The following is a 27,419-nucleotide window of genomic DNA, read 5'->3' as shown; positions in this document are numbered from 1 at the left end:
GAACTGCAACACGCTCGGCCGATAGATCGCGAACCAGTTGCAAGACTTGCAATATCGTATGTTATTGCAATCCCGTACAGTAGTTAGTGGTTGATGTGATGAATATCAGACTAGCCCAGAACCGGGAAAAGTGGCGTAGGTACTAGAAGAGAGGCCTATGCTCAGCAGTGGGCGATAAAGGTCTGATATGATGATGATGATGATGATGATGATGATGATGATGAATAGGCTACTAGACTCTTACCGAATTTGGCACAAGAAATGATTGTTTCCTGTAGTATTTGACATAAGAAACCAATTTCTATGGATGGTGGCTACGTATTTTCGATTAAAAATGTGTGTAATATTTATTTTAACTTTGGCCACCGAAAACGCTGTCTGTCAGACGTATAGTGACGTCATAGAAACTAACGTAACTTAATGCCAAGTCAATCACTGACATGATGAACTTTATGCCTCATAACTTAAATGTCAGAATTTTTTGTGCTCAATTCGATTTACGTCATGCGCAGACAATCTATAGATTAACATGGCTAATGATGTTTTTGCCTATTAAGTTAAAGTAAACTTTATAAATGTTTTTTTGTGGTTTTCAAGTCGTAATAAAATATGGTAGAATTTTTTTTCGGTTAATTGGACAGTAATAAATAATATAAAATAGACTTTAAAAAAGGGTCAAGTAGCCTATATCAAAAAAAACAGTATCTTCACCCCAAGGATATGCTTAGATGTTATTGTTTATTCTATTGTTAATGAATCGTAAGATATCGGGATGTCTCAACAAGTATTCATTTCCTGTGGAAACAAAGAGCCTTCTTTAAACTCTTATTTATTGACCACGGTTATATACCTACTCATATACCTAAGTAAGTGTCATGGAATATTAATTACCGAACATGTAATTAAAATTACAAAGTGAAGTTAGGCACGTGCAAAGCAGAAAAATACAAGTACATTTGCATGTTAAATAAACCATACGAGGACCCAATTTGGAAACGAGTGGTCGAATTAAACTTGTATTCACGGGAGAGTTATTTTTATACTTAAAGAAAATTTTGTGTGCTTTAATAAAATTTATTTATTTTATTTAAGCAATACTACCTAGTGACAGAGTAATTGCATTTTTATATATGTACTGTTTGTACTTATTTATTCTTATACTCGTAGGTATATTACAATAATTATGATAAAACATCAGGCCATCACTATTAAAGCGCTGGTGGCCTAGCGGTAAGAGCGTGCGATTTTCGATCCGGAGGTCGCGGGTTCGAACCCGGCTCGTACCAATGAGTTTTTCTGAACTTATGTGCGAAATGTCATTTGATATTTGCGAGTCGCTTTTTGGTGAAGGAAAACATCTTGAGAAACCGGACTAATTTAAGTAAGGTCAAGTTACCCTTCTGGTTGGAAGGTCAGATGGCAGTCGCTTTCGAAAAAACTAGTGCCTACGCCAAATCTTGGGATTAGTTGTCAAAGCGGACCCCAGGCTCCCATGAGCCGTGGCAAATGCCGGGATAACGCAAGGAGGATGATGAGGCCATCTATCGCACTATTTGTAAGTGCGATAGTGACGGCCAGCGTGCGTAGCCGAATGCACAAACGCTCACGAAACGAAACGCTCGTAGATATCTATCTCTATCGCTCTTGCGTATTGGCGCGACAGAGCCAGACTACCTTTCGCGGCGTTTCGTTTTCGTTCCGCGTCGTAGAAATGCCATTCGGCTACGGGGCCTGATGTTTTATCATTTATCGCGCGACCATGCTTGCCTGCCTGCCGGGCTAACAAAGCATCCGTCACGTTCTGACAAGTATGTCAGTGTGAGAGTGACAGATGTCTTATTTGTTTGATAAGTGATAAAATTGGAAGCATAATAGCCTTGCTGGTTGTAGTAAATCAAACACCGAGCTCAGATGACAACTGGTTTATTGAAATAATAACGGGTAGATTTTACTTATTCTTAAGCTACCTACAACATCTTTCCCTTAAAAATAAAAAGCATGCAATATAGAAACACAATCTAAACTTATCTTTAATAAACAGTTTATTAAAGAGTATTACCTACATTACCTACTAGCGTATAGGACGCATAGGTTAGTATACAACTCAAGTAAACTAGTATACACTTACTCATTCGTCTTCTCTTTGTTTAAAAAAAAAAAAAAAAGCAACAAAAAAAAAATAATCAAAAGTAATAGTAAGCAAAGAGAAGAGAGAATAATTATCTCAACATAAAATGGCGTATATACTTATACCTACAAACTACATACTTATTTAAGTTTTTAAATGAGTACAAGTAATTAGGCATAGGTATCTAAAATAAGCTATTAATATCAATACCCATTTTGCGAGCTCTGTTACGAGTCAATGTGGGCTCATTTGACACGGTAGTCTGGGCAGTACCGCCACCGCTCGGTCCCGGGTTCGGAGCCGGCTCGGCAGTGGGCGCAGCCTTTACATCGAGCGGACTCGAACCCAGTGCGAGCGACTGCGTGGACGGTGGCGGGGACACGCCCGGCTCGCACTTTATTAAATGCCTGCGATTACGACGGTATTCCATACCTCTCCGATTTCTTATTATGTATGATCGAGGAGTACTACATGTCTTTACAATTTTACCTCTCATTTTATTAGTTATGTTCGTGTGATCCATTATTATTACATCATCGTCAACATTTAATTTTCGAAGATGCCTACAACGTTTGTCATAGTTTGTTTTGGTTTTATTCTGTTTTTCAATTAGTGCTTTATGGCACGACAAGTTCATATTTACCGGTTCTAACAAACTATGATGAACGGGCAGTCTGCAATTTAACCTTCGTCCCATTAGCAATTGCGCGGGAGAACCTATGTTACCGCGCGGCGTATTTCTGTAACTTAACAGATCTAGGTAGAAATCAGTACCACTATTTATTGATTTTGTTAAAATCTTTTTTAAACTTTGAACTGCACGTTCCGATTTCCCGTTTGACTGGTGATAATGAGGAGATGATGTTACGTGGGCAAATCCCCATTGATCTTTGAACCTATTAAAATCCCGACTTGTAAATGTGGTTGCATTATCTGTAATTACTGTTTGCGGTATTCCGTATCTAGCAAAATTTTCTTTCATAACAGTAATTACAGACAATGATGTTATGTTTTTCAACTGTGCTACCTCAATGAATCCAGAGAAGTAATCAACCATAATCAAGAAGTACTGCTTTCTATACTCAAATATATCCATTCCTACTTTGCACCACGGCAGTTCTGGAATAGGTATAGGTAACATAGGTTCCCTAGCGGGAGCATTCTGGCACTCCTGGCAGGCCTCGCAGCGCCGCACATACGACTCAATGTCGCGCGTGATGCCCGGCCAGAACAATACCTCTCGCGCGCGGCTCTTGCAGCGGTCAATGCCCTGATGACCGTCATGAATGATTTTTAACATTTGTTCTCTTAACGCGGCAGGAATAAGAACAAGCTTATTTTTAAATATTATATCTGTAATAATATGTAACTCGTCTTTATAAGACCAAAAACATTTTAATTTTTCTGATGCATCACGCCAAGTTGCTTTTTAACTACGCCCGGTCCCTTTTTTATCAATTTTCTTGTCCCAGTTTGTGTTTATGTCCCCTAATAAACCCTCGTTTATTATTCATGGCTGTAGATTTATTTCACCAATATATATTTTGTCTCACCTTCTGCCATCCTTTAATGTTTAATGCAGGATCTACTTTTACGTACTTTTTACTACTTTGACAGATACAGTTAGGTGTAACTTAACTGACCATTATATATTTTATTATGACGCAACATAAATAACTTTGGTACCCACAGTAGGAAAGAGAGAGAGAGCGATTTATAGTTCATCGCTCGGCTACGAACTATAACTCGCTCGTAAGGCTCGGAACCGGTTTATTGTGTACCGGTTAAAACCGGTTTATTTGGATTTTACTTCGAACTTTTAAAAGAACTTAAACGTTATGAAATTTTATTTTAACCGAAATAAACCAGTTTATTCGACAAGCGGCGAACGTACCGGCGCCGCGTAAATACCTACATTCACACAACGACATTTTTGGTTTGGTTAGAACAGTAGTTACCTATCATGCTATATGTAGAATAAACCGGTTTATTTTGTTCTAAACCGGTTAATCGAACGAAACCTTTATGAAAACGTTCCCTTAAAAACCAGTTTAAAAATAGCGGTTTTTCGAGCGAAAACGAAATGAAAAGGTTTTGCCTCAAGTACATGATAACTATTTGAAAATATAACCGGTATCCGAGCCCTGCCTGTAACTGACCAGTGCCTTATTAGGTAACACATTTGTGTAAAGGTAAATCTATCTTGGTATTAATGATACTTAATAACTTATCAGATGGTGGTAATTTAGCTAATGTGGCGGGCAGCTAATATCAAAAAATTTACTTTTTTTGCTAAGTCATTCAAAAATCTTAATGTTCAATTGGTCTTTAGAACAATACAGTATTCAAGATGACTCCGTAAAATGGCTTTGATCGCGGCTTTATAAAACTGATAAAAGGTCGCCATCGCGCTCAAACGACTCTTAAGCCCGCAATAAAATGCCGGTAACACTTAACGTCTGGTAATGACTTATGCCTTTCCAAGACAGCCTATACTATAAGTTTTTGATTTTTAGAATACGTTACTTGATACTGACATAATGTAAATTTGTCCATTTCCGCTAACTTAAGGTTGTCTGGAAGAAATCGCTCTTTAGCAATAAAACCGCCTGTTGTTTACCTTTGTTCGTGTTGCCTCCTTGTTTTGAATTGTTGTATTTTATCAAGGTGCACGTTGGTTAGGGCATGTGCACAGGATGGAACCCTCTCGACTACCTCGTCGTGTTCTTCTTGGTGCTGTTGTGAATGCAAAGCGTAGCGTTGGAAGGCCGTTGCACTGAGAAAAAATACAACCAGTTTTCATGTTCGTTCAACAAGTTTTTTGGTTAAAATAGCGCCTACGTGCTCTTTGGTTCAAACAACAAGCTACTTGTCATTTGAATCGGCAATATATTTAAATCAACAAGTCGATTTTATAAAAACAACCTGACACATATTGTTTTAAACATACGTTTGGCTGATTCAAACGGATAAACCGCAACAAGTCGAACTTGTTAAATTCACAATGCAAATTTCTCTCAGTGTGCTTCGTTTTAAAGACTGCACAAAGAGGGACATGATTGCCTTTCATTTTGACTATCGACTCTGGGAGAAGGTTGCAGAACAACGAACGGAGTGGCGCAAATGCATTGTGGAGGGTCGCAAAATTTGCGATGAGTCATGGTTTGCTGCACTCGCTGATAAGAGACAGAAGCGACGCCAAGGTGTATCAGCGCCGATTTCCGCAAACTTCTCTTGTCAGTCCTGCGGTAGACTATGTCGGTCTCGCATCGGTCTAATAAGTCATCAGAAAAGGTGCTCTTCGAATATTACACCATAAATCGTCTGCAACAGATGTTAAGGCCAATGATGATGAATGATGATGACAATAAAGAGTATTTGTATTGTTTTGTACTTGATATCGTAAACGTCAGGGAATAGTACATTACGATACAAGTGCGAAGTAAAGTGGGAGGCGGGAGTAGCACTGAAACTTGGGTAGTTTCATGTGCTCTGCAAACCCCTTTATGGGATACAGACGTGATTGTATATACATATATACGTACATACGTACGTATTTTCAGCGTACGATACTGAACTGTCACCGCATATATTAGAATGACAGCGCCCTCTTGACCATAATAGTCATATATTTCTGGTCAGACTTTATAAATTTGTTCTAGTTCGTGCCGTTGTGCCTTTTTTAGGGTTCCGTAGTCAACTAGGAACCCTTATAGTTTCGCCATGTCTGTCTGTCCGTCCGTCCGTCCACCCGTCCGTCCGTCCGTCCGTCCGTCCGTCTGCGGATAATCTCAGTAACCGTCAGTACTAGAAATCTGAAATTTGGTACCAATATGTATATCAATCACGCCAACAAAGTGCAAAAATAAAAAATGGAAAAAAAATGTTTTATTAGGGTACCCCCCCTACATGTAAAGTGGGGGCTGATATTTTTTTTCATGCCAACCCCAACATGTGATATATTTTTGGATAGGTATTTAAAAATAAATAAGGGTTTACTAAGATCGTTTTTTGATAATATTAATATTTTCGAAAATAATCGCTCCTAAAGGAAAAAAAAGTGCATCCCCCCCCTCTAACTTTTGAACCATATGTTTAAAAAATATGATAAAAATCACAAAAGTAGAACTCAAGACTTTCTAGGAAAATAGTTTTGCACTTGATCGGTTTAGTAGTTTTTGAGAAAAATACGGAACACTACGGAATCCTACACTGAGCGTGGCCCGACACGCTCTTGGCCGGTTTTTTTTGCTACAATGACTATTCCTGTATTTTTTTGCTTATTAGGTAACATACCCGTATTCTAAATCGTCACTAACTGATGGTAGGGGCTAAGAATTCCATCTTACATCGTTTAAAATACGAATGACTTACGTCTTTGTCTCGAGAGAGTAGTAAAAGTTGCTTCGGTCGTTAATCGTCGTGGTAAAAGGCTAATATTTGAGCTGTCCACTTTTCTCTGAATTTCTCCTTTTATTTGAATTTAACGTCTCAAGGGGCGTCGTAACTTGGCCATTTGGAGCGAGAATTCGCACAATGTTTTCGCTTACCTTGCCAATCCTTTTAGCGCGTCTTTCATCGCACCTACAAGGTACAAGGGTAAACTAATTATAGAACTAAGGTACTGCGCCGAAACTAAGATGACCTATCGTTATTTGTTGTTGTTCTTATTTTTAATATAAACTTGCAGATTTGTTTATGATCCTAACGAACGTGGACACATAATTTAAGTTCATTTATACTTACAAAAGTATGAAAGGAAAGTAATTATTACCTAAGCTCAAAAATTTATATGACTTTTTTTAATATTTTAACTGTTGAATGAAACTTTCGCAGACGAAATTGGAAATGGTTGTTGTTTTTTCAAATCTTAGTATTACATGGCGCAGTCGGTAGGATGAATTGGTTTGTAGTATTTGATTTACCTACAAGATTTTACACCGTTAAAAATACCTAAAATCTAAAAAATTGGTTACCAAAATATTCGGCTAATAGATTTCGTACAATTCGTTCCATAATATCTCCACTACTAGCGATTTAAATTGTACTAACGGAATCGGAAACGGGTCACTATCAAGTTTATCTTATCGCTAAACGACTATTTCGGCTAGATGTCAGAAAATGTAAATATACAGTCAGCATAAAGTCACTGGGATGACTTGAAAGTAGAATACTCAATCAGCAAAAAGTTAATTTAACTGGATGGCTAAGACTTAGAATGAATGAGTAGCCAAACGTCTGGAAATATACATACATAGTCCGTATGATTAGCATATCTAAAAAGTCAAAAGTGAAGTTAGTTAATTGACGTCAACACAGAACGATACAGTAGCAAAACGTCCGGAAATATAATGTGTCATGGACGTCATGGTTTATAATAAATATGTAACAGTTCTTATTAACAGTGCGAGAAGGTTTGAATTCTCAAGGCACTTAAGCATTTTAAAACCAGACGTTTTGCTAACGGGTCGTTTGGCGTTTATTCTATTTAGCAATAACAACATTAAACAATCCAGACTTTTTGCTCCTCGACTGTTTAGCGTTCATGTCTGTTTTGTAATACAGATATTCGAAGATGAAGATGTTTTGCAGTTAGATCATTTTAAATTGTTACGTACTAAGATCCAGACGTTTTGCTAAAGACGCATTTAGCTTTCATGTCTACGTAGCCTCAAAGACATAACACAATCCAGACATGTCAGCTATATAGTCTTTTAGCGATAAGGTAAATTTGATAGTGACCCTCGGAAACAAGTGGTCATTACCACTAGTTTTAAAAATACTAGCCGTCGTTTTTCAAAAATAGCATGACGTCGTTTTCCACAGACTTTTCGAACGGCGAATTCGTGCGTTCGAAATTTAAAAATCGATCCCCTGTACTTCGAATCCGAAGCGTCTAAAAATTCTCAAACGAACCTAGACTAGAATATGAGCAATATTTTTCTGTCCTGAAATTCCCATATGAGTAAATCATTTTACAATTCAAATTCACATAATCCTTTATTCGTTATACTTTTACATTACAAAAAGCCACTGGCATAAAAGCCGAAACCATTATCGGTTGGCTGTTCCGACAAACGTTTAATGAAAGTAGGGCAAGAATACAAATGCGGCGTGGACGCGTGGTGAATGTTTTACGTTTTTAATTTGAGCCATCGAATAGGGGAAATGAAACTGTACGGTTGAGTGAATTACGTTCTAAGTGGGAGAGGAACCGAAGGGGAGAGATAACTTTTTGGGAAGTTATTCATTTCCTTTTTTAACCCCCGACGCAAAAATGTCAGGGTGTTATAAGTCTGTCTGTCTGTCTGTCTGTCTGTCTGTCTGTCTGTCTGTCTGTCTGTCTGTCTGTCTGTCTGTGTCTGTCTGTCTGTCTGTCTGTCTGTCTTTCTGTCTGTCTGTCTGTCTGTCTGTCTGCTCGCTGAACGGATGAACCGATGAACCGATTTAGATTTAGTTTTTTTTTGTCTGAAAGCTGAGTTAGTCGGAAGTGTTCTTAGCTATGTTTCATGAAAATCGGTCTACTATGTCGCGGTCGGGGGTTTTTTCAAAATTTTAATTTTGTGGTTAGGTTTTAGCATAAGTACTACCATAATCATCTATGCCTACATCTTAACAAAAATCAATCTCAGGCCACCAAATGCGTGTAATCTATGAGCTATCGGCTATAAAATCGAACAAAAGACAGCTCTCGTGTAAATAAAAGAAAGAGCAAGCGATTTGTAGCTCATAGCTAGGCTACGAACTATAACTCGCGCTATCATTGCGTCTCTTTTATTCACACGGGAGCGACTATCTTTTGTTTGTTTTTATAGCCGATAGCTCATAGCATAGCATTGGTGGGCACAGTGCCTAACAATCTTATTAAAAGTATAAACAATCTTATACACGTACGAGTAATTTTAGAGGTAGATACAGTACTCTCGGCGCTTAGGTCATTAGAACCACTTAGTTCTATTTTATCCATCTATCCCAACATGTGATGGTATATTTGACCAAGTAGTTTCATACTCGCATTTCTTATTTCCGAAATGTCTTGCCCGTTTATTACCTACTTACATTTATCTTTTATATACCAGTTTCTCAGGTCAGCTTACTCGTTTCAATGGCACACCCAATATACAGTCAACAACACAGATGTGAATACAGACAAAGTGCCAAAATATGTATACAGAACTTTATTGCCTGTACATTAAGTTGTGTATACATAATTATGGCACTTTGAATAGAATAGAATAGAATAGAAAAACGTTTATTGCAGAAACCATCATAAAGCATCAAATACATTTAAAAAAAGAGAGAAAAAAGAGATCTTATGAACTAAATACTTAAAAGTATTGCTTATTATTATACAACAAAAGGTGCTGATGCTGCAGATAGAGGCCACAAAAGGACTCCACTCAGCATATGCTGCAGTATATAATGCTACAGCACTGGTCTTCCGTGAAGCCCAGGAAGTAAGAAGATAGTTCAGAAAAGTAAAGGCAGTGTCAATATAAGGAACAAAAAGTGATTTGATTAAAATAAAGAAGTGGATAGCAATTATTTGAATAATATATAAACAGGTCTGTGAATGTATTAAATATAATATAAAGTGAAATATATAAATATTACGTAGTTGATAAATAGTGATCACATTTTAAACAGCTAAATACTCATAGTTATAGTTGTAACGCCGTTCTGACGATGATGATGATGATGATGATATCCTGTTATCCCTCATCAGGGACATAGGGCTCTCAAAAGGGATTTCCATTGTTCGCGCCGTTCTGACATAAAGAAAATCATTTAAGTGGTATAGGTAGATACGTTGTTACGGCTAATGGCTACTTGCATTAAATTACCTAAATGTGATGTACGGAACGCGAAGAACACGGCAGTTGCAAGCTAAAAAGATATTGCTTGAATTTAAGTTTGGGTGTATTCACAGCTGTGCTGTTGACTGTACAAGCTTTCCCACGAGTTATGTACGAGATACCGACCCATTCCGTGACGGACGTAAGCTTTTAAGCAAGCTTTTATATCCGAATGTCGTACATTAATACATCGGGCACGGGATAAGTGGTGTACCGCGGGAAGGGATGTTGTGGGGATTTGACAAGAATTTTGTTGTATTATGGTGTATAATTATTTATGATTTTTGTATATCGTTATTTATTCTTCAAGGTACAGTAAGCTGGAGTAGGGAGATAAGTAAGAGTAAGAGCTATTCCTTCCATAGAAATTTGTTCGTAGGAAGGACCACTTAACTCTGCTACGTACTCTTAAAATAAATCACGTGAACCACTTATTTAAAGAAAGATACTACTGCTAATCCTCTAGCGACCACACATGGAAAATTGGATTTTTTTACTTACCTCAGTTTAATAATGAACATTGCTGTATTATAATATTTTTTGTTGTCAACAGGTGACGCTGTCAATATCAATCCTCATTAGTCTCCACGTGTTCTTCCTGCTGGTGGTGGAGATCATCCCCCCCACGTCGCTGGTTGTGCCCCTCCTCGGGAAATACCTCATATTCGCCATGATACTGGTGTCAATCAGGTAAGCCTTTTCAAACAATCCACACCGAATAGAAAATCAGTGGCTGAGTATGTGAGTAGGGTAAACTCGCCTCATTCGGTGACACGTCTAATTCGGTGAAACAACCAAAAATGCTCTTTCGGAATAGTGCTTCAAATCTTGTATCACCGAATTAGGCATGTCACCGAATGAGAAGAGTTTACCCTATGTCGCCAGTGCGAAAAAATACCCATATTTTTTGGTTACCGACGAGCGTGTATGAGAAACGTTATGAAAGTGTGTGAAGCGAAAGTAATTTGTCAGGATCGTAGTAAATGGAAATCCGTGATCTCTGCCTACCCCTCTGGGAAACAGGCGTGATTGTATGTATGTATATTTTTTGGTTGATATTTAAAGGTACAAAGGTAGTTAAGATAGTTTCACACTCATGACAGCAACCGAATGTAATAGTGTGGTCTCTAAATTTATACGGTACCAAACTTTATTTATACGGCTATTATAGTTCTAATACCTACTTATATTACGTTTAGAATATCAAAATTGACCATATCGCTCATCACCAGATGGAAATCCTTACGTAATCCTGGTTATGAAATCCTCAACTTATATAAAATTGCTGATTTTAGCAGGTTTTTCGTCCTGCATTACATAAACATAAACACATAAACATAATTTTTATTGAAAACGAGTATTGCATTACAGCTCTTTAAGCCAAATCTCATAGAACAAAATTTGAGGTGAGCTATAACGGCGTCATCTATGCAAGCCTTTCACAGCAGCTAACCTCATTAAGATAATGTGCGAACATTTCAACTGTCATCAGCAACGGACGAGGAACGATGGACTTTAGAGAAAAAAAGTCTGATATTCTGTTTGCGTTAATATGCGTCAATTATTTTAACACCCCAGGTGCGTTCCGTGTAAGCTTTTAATTTGTTAAAAGCGTTCTGTTGGTCGCGTAGTTATAAGCACACCTTTATTACGGTACAGCACTTTTATAGTGTTTAAAATTAAATAGGTACCTACAGATGCAGTGCGAAAAGATTTGCCTTCGTATTGTTACGGAAACGTACGAACGTGTCATGCTATTTCAGTCAGTCTGACCCTGAGTACAAGATGTACTACTTTACTACATCTCGGACACGGCGATCAAATATATGAAAGAGGCGCGTTCCTAGCACACATTCTAAGCTCGTGTAGGTGAACGCGTACCATGCTTGTATGAGTGAGATATGACAGGTTGACGGTTGCGTTTTATTCAAAGACATTTTTCACCGAACGGTAACTGTGACGATGGTAAACCGAGAGAGTAATTTTTATTTGGGGCGTATGGTAAATATTTCGGCAAGTTGGCGGGGCGTATCAGTCTGTCTGTCTGGTTTTTGAGCTGGATGTAACCGAGAGGGGGTTGGGCCATACTGTACGATAGTACTATTTATTATACTGTGGCTGAACTAGCATGAAAAATACGAACGTTCCCGGAAAAATACGAATCTGTAGGTAGATAAGAAAAGTAAGTTTACTTCACAAGTGTTTAAATTACATGCGATGTGTCATGCTGATTTAGTCAATTTCATCAGAATCCTTATTTGAGATTCAACATTCAGCATTTCATGCTCCACCGTAGACCGCATCATCACTTACCATCATCATCATCAAGTGTGATCGTGGTCAAACGTCTTCCTATTCATACTAAGAAAAAAAAATTAGGAATATTAATAAGAACAGAATAGTAAATAATGATTACTGCCGAAACCTCACTTTTTCCCAGCTGAGCCGTCATTCCCGCAGATTACTGAACATTGACGAATTTCGACTCGAGATATTATTTCAAATTCAAACTAATTATTTATTATAAGAAATGTCATCAATATGTCGAGACACTCCTTCAAAATATGTAAAAAATAAAGCGTTGCAAAAAAATAACCAATATTGTATCGATCGCCATAAAGCAAACCATCGGAACATAAAACCTACGGAGAGTTAGCGAGAACGAGATAATTATTTTCTAACATACATACTCATTGAAGCCCAAGAGAGTGAACCTCATGCTCCGTTTTATATTTTTGACGCATTGTTTTGCTTCAAGTCCCTCTTATGATTGTTGTTGGACCACCCTCGCTCGCATTCGCGTTCCAAACGGCCTGGATGTAATATCGTTTAATATTCCGTCGGTTTGCAAACAAGGGGACTTCCGTAATTAGCCCATCTTAATATGACATAATTAGCGTTCGCCGGCGAGGTGTCGTGTTCATTCCCGATTCCCACTCATTTGCGGTCGAGTCCTCTCGTGGAGCTACTTTACACGGATTCAACACGGCCACTTTAGATGATTAGTACCAAAGACATATGTACTTCCGTATAGACAGATAAAGTTCAAGGAAAAAACGTACCTCAAAACCATAAACACAAGTTATGGTGTGGCCTAGATGGCATTACACCTTTAGGGGACGCTCAGCTAGATGGCGCTAATATTCATATTTGACATTTTAACTCATGTCAAGCTACATGGGCCAAATTGTCACAACTAAAGTTCAAAAGTTTTAAGCCTGTGTCGAGAGATGGCAGTCTATACACTATGATTACATATTTTACTTTGACAGTAACTCTCTATAATACTCGATCCTCTTTGTTAGTGCTTAGTACCTACTGCCTTGTTAATCTGGTGGTGTCAGGACTCTCTGGAGACGATGCATTTTAACCCACGACGCAAAAACGACGAGGTGTCATAAGTTGGACGTGTCTGTCTATCTGCGTGTGTGTCTTTCTGTGGCATCTTAGCAACCAAACGGATTAACTGATTTAGATTTAGTTTTTTTGTTTGAAAGCTGAATTCGTCGGGAGTGTTCTTAGCCATGTTTGATGGAAATCGGTCACTGTGTTGGAGGAATTTTCAAAATTTTAATTTTGTGGTTAGATTTAAATTTATGAAACTTATCTGAAAATACGGGTTAGTTATAGATAGGTAACGTAATGTGTGGTGACCCCTTGCATGCCCCATTTAGCAAGTAATCTACGTCCCCCTCAGGAACTTTGATTCTGCCATTTCGGGTATACGCGTAACCATCGAAATGATTCAGGCTATTGCGTATATCGAGAAGTGATAGGGTGAATCGGGTGATCCAGAAAATGGGATTATTCCGGTATAAATGTAGGCGTGAGATTTATGCAGTTAAGTTACTGATAGATGATTCGATAGTGATAAACATTCGATGGTGTTTACATTTTTCTTCCTATAGTATACGTAAGTACCTATATTTACTTAGAAATGGAATTTAAATAAAATGTTCAACGATGTTTTGGCTTAGGTACTTCTTTCTTATAGAATTTGTGCGATGGCTACTCAACAGAAAGAGTATACATATTCTTTTATTGATAACATCTGTAGCGGATTCATGACGTATTGCTTTTCTGTAAACCTTAAGTTTAGTATTTTTTTTAGATAAGTAGGAGCTCTGTAAAAGTTAATTTAATCAAAAATTCAACGAAAAACGTGAAATAGTCCCTCAATTCTACATATTATAGTAATTTTACCTTTTTACCATATCAATTAATTAGTGTCATCGCAATGTGACATAATTAGAAAGCACAGACGCAATCGCATCCTATTACTTCCCAATTTCCACTAATTTGCTTCAATATAACAGGGACTATATTCCACTTGCCTATTTGTCTTTCGCATAATTTAAAAAAATAACAGTTGATATTATTATCACATCTCTATTCTATCAAGTAACCAGTCTACCGCCATCTGTATTTCCTTAAAATTATGTTCTCGGCATCTTTGAAGCAAGAGTGAAATAGGCCATTAATGCCTACCCGGTGAGCTCAGTCTAAAACTCTATCTTATCGCCGATCAGTTCATATTAAATTGTACAATACGATACGATAAGTGCGAAAAAAAAGGAAGTTCGAAACGAGTGGCGATAAATTAAAACACGGCCGAAGGGAGTGTTTTAAATCGACGCAAGTTAGGAATTTCCTTTTCGCACGTGTATCGTGCGACGTTTTTCAGTACAGATGGCTCTCTGAAGTTTCAACCTGACAATAAATGAACCACTTCTAGCACTAGTGCGTAAAAAAATCACCATCTGTACTGAAAAAATAGTTTTGATTCGATCAACAGAACCTGTACAGCCAAAATGCAATAATTGAACAAATAATGAAAGTAAAATTTTGTTACTACAATACTGTTCGTGTTCAATAAGTTTAGTTTGGTTGTCACTTGTCATCTATATAAGGATTGCTAATCTCAAATATTAACAGGTCACTGCCGCAATTTTACAAGTCACAATTAATTCTTCCAACATCAACGAAAAATCAACAAACAACCATTTTCGCATGTCGAATGAAACCCCCCGACACGGACATGACATGACAAAGAACCACAATTTGATAAAATAAAAAATGTCTAACAGCTCCGCATAAAGTACAATAAAACAGCAGGCTCCGTCAATAGTATTAATCAGTACTTTGCTTTCAATTACTTCAGCTTTAATATAAGGTGTATTCAGACGCAACACTGTCGACCTAGTGTCGAGTAGCAGTACTGCTCGAGGACGATAGATGTCACAGTATAAGGACGACTCAGTAATAAGTCTTAAGGACGACTCAGTAATAAGTCTTCTAACAAATTTTGCGCCGCGCGATTTGTCCTTCAGTATCGCCCTGCGCGAGCGAGGTGCAGAGAGTACATGCGGAACCGGATGATGCCGGTCGCGTCAGTACGCACCGCGTTGCGTGGCGCTACCAAGGTTGCGCGCGGCGCGTGCGAGAGAGGCAAATACCGATCGCGAGAGATTAAGACGCTACGGGAGCGAAAAGGCTAAAATGGAAAGGAGTCTCCCTTTCAATTTGGGAATTTCAGTTAAATATACTAGTGTGAACTAGATTAATCGAAAAACTGTCCATTAAGAACAATTCAGTTAAAAGATATTGCGAAAAAATCTTTAAAATCGAGGTTCCGCTCTCGACTGTTTCCTCCTTCAAAACTTATTTAAATGGAACGAAATTTGAGAATCTGAATAACAATGAAATAATCTGTGTCGGTCCTTTTAGATTTTTTGGCTAATTGTGTCCGATCTTGAGTATCACACATTTTTTTAGCCATATTGAAAAAGGGCGTTTTTAGAAATTTTTGATTGGCTCTAGCGTCTTTTAAAATGAAAATAGCAAAAAAATAAAAACGGTCCGACACAGATAAAAATAATAAAATGTTGAAAAAATCATTGCTCTATCTTCAAAAACCAGGAAGGAAATAGTCGAGAGCGTTTGTATGGAGAATTGACCTGTATCGTATCGTCTTAACTACTGAGTCGTTCTTATACTGTGCTTGAGGTCCGCGTTAATTTGATGAATGTATCTGTGACGCAAAAAAAAAATGTGGTAAAAAATGCGTAAAACAATAACTGGGACGCGATATTTATTATTATTATTATTCAATTATAGGCGAGCAGCTATTCAGCTGATGAGCCTATGTCACACAGTGTCTCATGATTTATAGTTAGCAAAGTCATGTCACTATCTTATTATTTAAAAGCCACTTGTCTAGTCTGTTTTTAAACACATTCACTGAGGGAGCAGTAACAACACTATCCGGTAAACTGTTCCAAGCCGCTACAACACGATTGGATAGGGAATGATATGCAGCTTTAGTAGTAGTAGGAGTGCGAATCAGTTTTAGGCTGTGACCTCGGGTCTCGCGGCTGGTACTTCTCATAGCGACTACTTTGTGAATGTCGGGGAGGTTGTAACAGTGGGTAACAATCTTGAAACATTCGATAAGGTCTCCTCTCGCTCTCCTGTCCTTAAGCGTGGTAGTAAATTAGGAGGTTAAAAATGACATCTTGGTTTTGAGGCGTTTATTATTAAATTTAGGGCACAAGGCACGGTTTATTAAATTTAAAATGGATTAAGTTGGCTGCGTTGCCCTATACCTACTCGTATGTACATCAATATGTATCTTGTCTTGTCTGGGTGGCTAGCCGAATGGCACAATCGCTCACGAAACGCTCACGAAACGAAGCGCTAGTAGATATCTATCTCTATCGCGCTTGCGTATTGGCGCGACAGAGCCAGCGGCGTATCGCTTTCGTTTGGCGTCGTTTCGTGCCATTCGGCTACGCCACCTGGTGTTACAACATATTAAACTGTCAAGCTGTAATCCTTGCTTGCTTTTCCTAGTCTATATTACATGTTCATTTACTGTACTGGGGAGTCACGTCCAGCTATTTAACATTAACACTTTAAAAAAAAATACATATGTTTAAATCAAGTCAATAAATCTGTAATTCTAGAAATGTACGGTAATTTGGCATTGAGATAAAGATTTTAGAATTTCTAAAATATTTTTATTGTTTTTACCGTATTTCTTCTTGAATGTACCTATGAAAGAAACAACGTAAACAAATAGGTAATTTACAGAGGCGATGTATAACAAAAACAATTAACGAAATGAAAAGGTAAATGCAAATATGTAGGAATAATAAAATTAATGAATCTACGGTTGTACTCACGCTATTATATCGCTATTGCTGCGACATGTTTCGGGCCAATATGTCTCACGAAAGTTTAACGTATAACGTGATTAACGTGTATAAATATGTAGGATTTGACATTTTCGATTGACATCGTCGGTTGTCGATAAAATCGATATTATATGAACTTATTATGGTTATGGCCTTATTCATCGACGACCGGTCTGGCGCAGCCGGTAGTGACCCTGCCTGCTACGCCGCGGTCCCGGGTTCGAATCCCGGTAAGGGCATTTATTTGTGTGATGAGCACTGATATTTGTTCCTGAGTCATGGATGTTTTCTATGTATATAAGTATTTATATATTATATATATCGTTGCCTGAGTACCCACAACACAAGCCTTCTTGAGCTTACCGTGGGCCTCAGTCAATCTGTGTAAGAATGTCCAATAATATTTATTTATTTAATATTTATTTCATATTTATTCATAACCGACAAGTACCCTCTTGGTTGAAAATGGCACGTAATGTTGAGTTTTGTTCATTCATTGATCACCCTTTCTTGAAGCAAAAGCGATCCGACCGTTTAGACCCTGCTGAGATAGCGAATTCCCAGCCGCTTATTCAGATAACATAGATCACTTTCTTGCTTATCAGATATAATGTAACACTATATTCGCGACGATCACGACTCATGCTGCCCTCATCACTTCACTATCACTATCACTACATAGTATAAAACAAAGTCGCTTTCTCTGTCCCTATGTATGCTTAAATCTTTAAAACTACGCAACGGATTTTGATGCTGTTTTTTTAATAGATAGAGTGATTCTAGAGGAAGGTTTACATGTAGGTATAGTACCCGTGCGAAGCCGGGGCGGTCGCTAGTTTCGAGATATAATACTACCCTACGTACACGACTCGTGTTTTAATAAGAAAACTACCGTGAGACACTGACATATTAAACATGTAAAATCGGGTTACTCACGTAAATTTGTTCGCTCCACATGTTTCGCTCCGTAACGAGGAGCATTTTCAATGAGCGCGCGCGATGATATCCCGACGCTTTGCGTGAGTGACCCAATTTTATATGTTTAATGCGACTCGTGTTGCCCTAATTTCGTGGGCGTTTCCATGTAAAATTCAAAAGTGTCAAATTAGTAAACGGCTGCCACAATTAATATTGGACTTGTCCATAAGATGACGTGTATTTGTAACAATCAGCAGTACTATGTCACACACGGGTCCAATAGGAATACTTGAGGACGTCTACTCACCACGTGCTGCAAACATAAAATATGTTGACGAGCTTATATCATTTATCTTAATTACTCAGAAAACATATCGTCACTACTTTTAAAAAATCTCGTATCTCACGCTGCTCCTCAAAGTTAAAACGCAGTAAGTCTATATGCATTCCATACATAGTATACATACTTACTACAATTTTCTTTTCATTGACAGACCGACTACTTTTATCCGGTCAGATCCCAGAGCTAGAGCAAGACGGGTAATACTAATCATGGCATAAACTGTGACCCTATTATGATTCGCGGCAAAAATAAATGAATATCAAGCATTTTTCGTGTCGTTTTCTTTTATCTATTTAAGCAAATGCCTGTTAAAACAGCAATATGTTTAAAAGGCGTAAAAGCTAACAAAAATACGCTAGCTCCCTTTTAAACGCTGATATCTAATCTCTAATCCAATGTGGTTGGTCTATGGATCACACACACTCGCACTTTCCGTATCCGCGCCCGTGATTAACTTCGCCCAATAAATCTTGATTAATTGCTGTCTTCCACGCTTCTTACGTGTGTGCACTCTTTACACGTACGTGTATAACACTCCTTATACACGTGTGTGTGTGCTATCACACACTTGAACTCCGTTTACACCCTATTAATACAACAACACTTACCCTTGTTTGCGCACAGATTTCATTTCGGCTTGTTTATATAAATTAACAGGGTTTAATGTAAATATTTGGAGAATTACGATTCGAGATTGTAATTATCTACAGTCAACAGTTTAGTTGTCCTTTAAATCATTTTCGAGCTTCAGACTTGCAAATTTCGGTAAAATAAATAGATTTTATGAAGTCTAGTCTATTTAGCTAGTCTAGTCTTATTTTAGGTTATTTCTAATGTAAAGATGATAAGGTGGGATGAGGTACGAGTACAACAAACACTGGGGCAAAACTATCTCTTGTAAGACATCCTAATACTGTTGTTCTTACCCCAAGTAAAATAAACTATGTAAGTTTAACCTACTTACCACCTGATCTTACCTACTTATTTCGGGCGAAAAGAAAAATGGCTGAAATAAAAGGTCCGTTTACACATGTAGACAAACCAAGGAAATTCTTGCTGAACCTAATACAAAACTCACAAAAATCCTACTCAGAACACCCAGACAGCAACTGCGCAAACTAGTAGGATTGATGACAGGACACAACACACTGAACAAACACCTCAATAACATAGGTATAACCGATAGCCCCATGTGCAGAGCGTGCATGGAAGCAGAAGAAACCACCAAACACTTTCTTCTAGAGTGTAAACAGGTAGAAGTATATAGGAACAAGTATCTAGGTACGCCAAACACACTGAAAGAAGTATTTAGCAACCTGAAAACACTGCTAGGATTTGTAGAGGAGCTGGGGTGGTTGGAGTAGTGCTACCCCGTCTATTTCACGCAAAATAGGCACAATGGATGTCGACTTGCGGAAAATGCCCAATACAACTAACTAACTAGGTCCGTTTACGATGGAATCGACCGTGGCTTACATGGGATTACATTGCGCGCAAGAACATACAATAAATGTCATATATTATTGATTTTGATACAATAAGTCTTACAGGAAGCGAATAAAATAGGGCACACTTAAGGGGTTATTATTTACGTCTATCCGGTCGCCGGCCATTTTCAGCTGAAAGGGTCAGAGAAAGGTAATAAGCTGTTTCCCTGATCCCCTGTTACAATGTTGCGAAAATGCTCTGCTAAATAATAGATCTAATAATCTTACACCTGTCGGGTGCTGCCTCTGCGTGCGTCTCAGGACATAGGCAACGGTAACATCCGCTTGATGCATTGAGTAATTATTACTTCGTATAGAGGAGCTATAGCAAACAACGAACGTGTCACAGCCTGTAAGCTGAAGGCGGGGTGTGAACCAATGGCCTGCTTCCGTAACGTCGCAAGCGCTACGATTTTACTCGGCGTTTACGACGTTTCGGTCGCGATGATGAGCCCGTCATAGAGTGCATAGATTAGAAGTCATAGTATAGAAGTGACATGGGTTTACATGGGCATTTTTTAAATTTATGACTCTCAATTAGCGTGAGTTCTTAACAAAAAACATAAATCGCTGTTAGTTTTGTAACGACAATCAAGCTTGAAATCTGTATTTAAAACTAAACTTTTTTCACGTTCTGAATTTAGATTATAGCTTAGTATAATTTACATAATTAAAACAAAAACGATGTTTTTATTGAAATTCCATGCTTAATTATCGTTGCAAAACTGACAGCGATTTAACTTTTTTTTAACAACTCTGTGAGTCTCAATTTTTTTTAAGAGCGTTATAACATTTCGGCGTCGGGCGAAATTAGGTATTTTACCCGCCGCGCGAGCCCAATATGCCGACCCTTTCTAGCACGTCTTATCACTCGCTCGTACTACAATAATGGACAAAACAATCTTGATCCTTCCTATGGAATTTTGATAACAACCACAATCTACTATCTCGATATAAACTTTTGATTTCTAATAAACATTATTTTGTACGAAAAGAGTAGAATATAGCGCAAAATAATATTAATTACGTTAAAATTTATTTAAAAATTTAAAGTAATAATTATAAACGTGATCATATTTAAGTAGATCCCATCCCAAATGTTTGCTTTTGTTATATGATAAGTATTAGAGTAAAGTATATATTAATATGATGATAAAAAAAGTCAAATATAATTCTAATTACTTCAAGGTGTTACTCAAGGTCTGATGATGGAGAGAGATTGTGGTCACCAAAAATCATATTTGAATAACATAAAAAAACGAAGTGGTTCAGTTACATGGGTTTATTGGTACCGGTGACCACCATCTGGCTCCAACATCAGACCCTCAGTACCACCTCTTGTCAAAGGTCTTATTAAGAAGAAGTAAGAACCCAATGAGCCTGATTACTAAATGGTTTAGTTACATGGATCACTGGTACTGGTGACCACCATCTGGCTCCATCATCAGACCCTGAGTACCACCTCTTGTCAAAGGTCTTATTGAGACGATCCCAATGAGCCTAAAGACGATGTGATTTAGTCATATGGTTCATTGGTACTGGTAACCACCATCTGTCTCCATCATCAGACCCTGAGTACCACCTCTTGTCGACGGTCTTGTTGAGACGATTTCAATGAGCCTACATACGAAGTGGTTTAGTTCCATGGTTCATTGGTACTGGTGACCACCATCTGGTCCCATCATCAGACCCTGAGTACCACCTCTTGTTAAAGGTCTTATTGAGATGAACCCAATAAGGCTAAACACAAAGTGGTTTAGTCATATGGTTCATTGGTACTGGTGACAACCATCTGTCTCCATCATCAGACCCTGAGTACCACCTCTTGTCAAAGGTCTTGTTGAGACGAACCCAACGAGCCTAAACACGAAGTCGTTTACTTACATGGTTCACTGGTACTGGTGACCACCTTCTGGCTCCATCATCAGATCCCGAGTACCACCTCTTGTCAAAGGTCTTATTGAGACGATCTCATTGAGCCTAAATACGAAGTGGTTTAGTCATATGGTTCATTGGTACTGGTGACCACCATCTGGCTCCATCATCAGACCCTGAGTACCACCTCTTGTCAAAGGTCTTGTTGAGACGAACCCAACGAGCCTAAACACGAAGTCGTTTACTTACATGGTTCACTGGTACTGGTGACCACCTTCTGGCTCCATCATCAGATCCCGAGTACCACCTCCTGTCAAAGGTCTTATTGAGACGACCCCATTGAGCCTAAATACGAAGTGGTTTAGTCATATGGTTCATTGGTACTGGTGACTACCATCTGGCTCCATAATCAGACCCTGAGTACCACCTCTTGTCAAAGGTCTTGTTGAGACGAACCCAACGAGCCTAAACACGAAGTCGTTTACTTACATGGTTCACTGGTACTGGTGACCACCTTCTGGCTCCATCATCAGATCCCGAGTACCACCTCTTGTCAAAGGTCTTGTTGAGACGAACCCAACGAGCCTAAACACGAAGTCGTTTACTTACATGGTTCACTGGTACTGGTGACCACCTTCTGGCTCCATCATCAGATCCCGAGTACCATCTTGATGTGTCTTATCATCTTGACCGTATTGTAATTTTCGCATATTTATCATCATAACGTTGTAATACTTTAACATTCAAACATAACAAAATATTACAAAAGCAAATATTTACGGATCTAGGATCAAATTCGTTGGTCGCTGTTTACACACACACAATGCGAGGATAGTCCGTGTATAAACAAGGCGTCCGACCCACACAACGATAAATATTCTCGACGTTTGCGATGAAAACTCGGAGAGCGAAGCGACATACGTCTCACCTCCTCGAGCTCCGGCGCGGCACTGAAATCGCAGGCGTCCGTCGCCGGTAAAATAACGACAGGAAGGCTAGTTTTCAAAAAATTGGCAAAAAATCATGATAAAATATTATAACGACAAATGTATAACAGCAATTTAAGCACATTGTGCAGATTATTTATATACTAAAATAACTTCGATGACATGTAGATTTTCGGAGAAATGATCACTTGTTTCGATGTATTTTCAAGACAAAATTGAGTTCGTTTTACTTTCAATTTCTCAATTTCAAAGGATTAAATGATAAATATTGTTTAATGGGCCTAAAGTACAAGATATTAGGAATTTAAATTTACCGCATTTATGAGAGTGAGCTTATCAAATTGTACATAATAAGAGCTCCGAAATCTGTGCTTCGCGCGGTTTTTCCTAAACGAACATCAGAAAAAAAATCATTACTAATTGAAAAAGCTTTTTCTTCCATATGTTTTTTAATGAACCGACAGTTAATTAGATTTTCTAACTGAAACAAGTACTTTTACTGTCTTTTAGTATGAGTAAAGTGTACAATTTTGCCGATAAATATTGTACATTTTACAATATATCGCCTTTTTTTGTCATAGCGCTCTTAATGCCTACAATAAAGCTGCATACGGACTGAGCGTACATGTGTACACGTAGCCGCAACTGAATATTAGTTATTTATGTGACATTTGCATAATGGTAGGCATTAAAAAATGAGTGTTGTTTTTGTTGTGTTAATAAGATAACATGAGTGTTTTAATGCCTAATTATGTATAGTCGCATACATAACTTTATCTACATCCATGTATGTATGGGCGCGGGTTTATCGTCCCATAGAAAATTTGAATTTCGCGCGTTTTTATACTCTCATAATTTGCTTGACCGTCAGGTTAGGTACTGCATTTAAATTTACATACTCACATGAAATTCGACACGCGTATTGAGAATCTGTTATAGATGGACATGTCGGAAAACTGTGCAATTCAGACAATAATAATTAAATAACCTTTTTTGCGTCGATAAATAATAAATTTAATGTATGATAGGAAACGTGAACTAACTTGCGATATTGTCACGTCTGCTTTAGTTGCATTTTTTAGTCTTTGGTTTCAACGAAACATGGCCGCCGCAACATGGCGCATCGGCATGAGTTTATATTGATTCATTTTTTTAAAGTAAGCGTGTTTAAACAAAAATGCAGTAAACCTACGTATGAAAAGTCACTCCTTGGCTTTTGTTAGATTTTCCTGAGCAGTTTGTACAGTACCTCACTACACATGACGGCATTATTTAGACGAAATATTTTTCATTGCGATACGTCAATCTACCTCAGCCGTTCGGCACAGACTAAACGCGTTTGTGCCGATTGGCTCTAAGTGTTGTTACACAAAATCAAGATGAGGTGCCCTCTCTAGTTAACATAATTACTCAAAGGCTTGATGTACCCTTTACACTTCTAAATTACATACATTTTATATACACCTTATAGACACGGTGTGTCTATAGGACGCTCCACGGGTTAAAATGTTTAAAAGGCATTTACGTTTTGGCTTCTGCTCCGCGCTCGCTTTCCAAATGTCAGAAATACCATTGTTGCATGATGGGAAATATTTAATAAGCTTCATATGGAATTTATCTATAAAAATTATGAAACAAGCGGCGATGCATATTTTCCTCTTATGGCATATGGCCAGTGATCAGACTCTTGTTGTCATTTCTAACTAAATAAAGTTTATTATTATGAAAACGTCATACAAATGACGCCCAGTTATCCTATCTCTGCATATGACAAAAAGAAACAGAATATTATAATCCACCTCAGACGAAGGATACTATAGACTTGACGCAAGCGTACACCCGTAAGGGACAGATATAGAATAATGAAGCGAATTTAAGAATCACTTTAAAAATGGCTGACAGTTTACCATAAACAACCTACGTAATTTGGGCGGATAATAAGCTTGACAAGTCACGTCCTTATCAACGGCGGAAAAGTGAAACTATGACAAAGACAAAAAATAACATTTTTCTCTCTGTCACTCTTATTATAATTTGTATGTGACCATCTCGTTCGGTAGTGGTATTATTATTTGGCTGTCTAGTCTATAGTATCCTTTGTTTAAGTAATCCACTAAATGTAAATAATTTAAATTTGATTAGTTTGAACGTATATTTATTTTCTTCTAAGGAACATTATTTTGTTTAGATAATGATTTTCTGGACCCTTTGACGAAGTTGTCCGCTCTGACCTTACACTACTACAATAAATATTTTGATACTTCTTATTTCAATACCCATTTGTTATTCTTGACGATATAATTTTCCCTTAAAAACAAAGAAGATTACAATCTCCGTCGTATACTAAACATTTAATTAGCCGTCTGTAGATGAGACATATAAATTGAGACAAAACACCTACTCGTGTTCTTAAGGGTTTATTGCATGCATTAAGTACGCACGTAAAATTTTACTAGAACACTTAAAACAAAGACGGAAATTAAGAAGCATACGTATTTTAATGAGTGTTTTTGATGGTTGTTTCTACAAAGGGGTAACTCATTAGTTTACATCACATTTGATCTCGTTACTGTTAGCTATTCTATGGGTTAGGGGTTAATCTAACGTAACAAATGTGCGGCCTGATTCCTACATTAATCTGTCAAAAATTACGTACCGGTGAAACTTCCCAACTATATAGTCCAAAGCGCCCAACTATCATATGGTCCAAAATAGGTATATTTTTTGTAGTTAATTAAGGCTGATTAATTACCTGTAAAAATACTCTGACTTAACACTATGGGTCTCAGCAGCACGTGAGTGTTTTTCAAAAAAATCCCGAATATCGAATTTCACCAGATCTGGACGTGTTTGGGCTCATTCTTCTCAGAATCAAGAGCTGATTCGATCCCGACGATAAAAAATGTGTGCTAATTTTTATTCTTTTACGTCATGATTTTAGTATGAACTCAGGTACTACGAGCGTGACGTATTGGAAATTCGAATTGTATGAAAAGTTTGGGACACATTTTTTATCGTCGGGATCAAATCATCTCGTAATTCTGAGAAGAATGAACCCAAACACGTCCAGATCTGGTGAAATACGATATTCGGGATTTTTTTTAAAAACACTCACGTGCCAAGCCGAGGTTTACACATTATCCGATCCGATATCTGATGTAGGAAGTTTGTAAAAGACGGCGTCCTTAATATAAAGGATATCGGTTCTACATCCAATGTCAAATCGGGTAATGTAACTAAAGTCGCCGTCAGACTGGCCCAAAACGACTAAAACTAAGGATAGATGCACGGGAGTGCCACATTGAAAATAAATAATGGAAATAATATATAGATTTAAAATATTATATAGAAATAGTTGAATAAACGTTTTGCTTTTGTTCCAGCATATGCGTAACAGTAGTGGTGCTGAACGTGCACTTCCGGTCGCCGCAGACGCACCGGATGGCGCCGTGGGTGAAGCGGGTCTTCATCCACATACTGCCGAGGCTGCTCTTCATGAAACGGCCTCAGTACAAGTTCGACACAACCAGGTATGTTTCTATATTAGTTGTTGTTTTTGTTGTAGTCCTAAGGCACCCCAGAGGTCCAATGGGCGTTCGGGAGCTCGTGCCACGCATTCCTATCTTCAGCGACCCTCGTGGCCTCGCTCGAACTCAAACGCTCGTAGATCAGTTTCGACGGACCGCTTCCATGAGTGAACAGGGCGCCCGGGGCCACGGCCTGCATTTTACGGCTTCCAGCCCTTCGAGCAATGCAATGGTTGCTCTATTTCTTTCCCCTCTCTAAATAGTGTGACCTATCCATCTCCTATTTCGTGTCACGATTTCCTCGTAAATGAGAGTTTATACTACGTCGGTGACAAAGAAGCATACGGCCCGCCTGATGAAAAGCGGTCACCGTAACCTATTGCCAACCCATTAGAAACTTGTACACTCCTTTTTCTAAGCAGGGTTCGGGTTGCCGACTCAAAGGACAATAGACGGAACAAATTAGTTCCGTAGGTCCTTCTGTCAGCAGCACACCGCACCCTCTTTGGGCGCTGACAGCCTTACTCACCGGCAGGAGTTTGCTAGCTTATAATCCTTAGGTCTTGATTTCAGATATTGTCAGAAAATGTGTTTCCATCAGCACTGCTACCCTTTGTAGGGTTTGACCTCTCCATTATCTTCAACTAGTTGTCACGATCCTTGGCAACCTCCAGTTGGTATACTTCCTCATTCTTCTAAGACCTTCTTCCACCTTTTGTTCATATTTAGGGCCATATAGATGGTACGCTACGTTCATCCCGTGGCTCTCGTTCAAACGATTCCCAACTCAGGTTAGAATGGTCCAGACTTCAGAGCAACTCTCTCTATCGTTCGTCTGTATTTAGGCTGGTTTTAGTGTTACGTGACCGACTGCGTGGAACGATCCACACCGGACTAATATATTAAGTTTAGGGAGCGTTTTAGAGTAAATCTGACGACTATTCCAACTTCATACAAATGAGTCGTGCGGATCGCTCTGCGCGGTCGGTCCGCGTGACACTAAACCCTTACGAGACCTCCAATATTTCGTTTTCCAGTTGCCTGTTTACAATTAGATCTCCTCCTATGATCATTGTACCTAGAGGTTATTTTCATCGTGTGTATATCAATGTTTGAATAGGGCTGTATGTAGCTTGATCATC

At 38.3% G+C, this 27,419-nt stretch overlaps 1 protein-coding gene across 2 annotated transcripts in view; it reads left to right on the top strand.

Annotated features, from left to right (window-relative positions):
- LOC125224930 (acetylcholine receptor subunit alpha-like) overlaps positions 1-27,419 on the top strand; it is a 167,388-nt gene that overhangs the window by 107,003 nt on the left and 32,966 nt on the right. For both annotated transcript variants that reach the window (XM_048128448.1, XM_048128447.1), the window contains exons 6-7: positions 10,538-10,674; positions 26,134-26,280. In XM_048128448.1, coding sequence (XP_047984405.1) covers positions 10,538-10,674; positions 26,134-26,280 — 284 coding nt within the window. The remainder of the gene's footprint in view (positions 1-10,537; positions 10,675-26,133; positions 26,281-27,419) is intronic.

Source organism: Leguminivora glycinivorella, chromosome 3 (assembly GCF_023078275.1).
Source record: "Leguminivora glycinivorella isolate SPB_JAAS2020 chromosome 3, LegGlyc_1.1, whole genome shotgun sequence".
NCBI lineage: Eukaryota > Metazoa > Arthropoda > Insecta > Lepidoptera > Tortricidae > Leguminivora > Leguminivora glycinivorella.
This window is presented reverse-complemented; position numbering and strand designations above follow the sequence as displayed.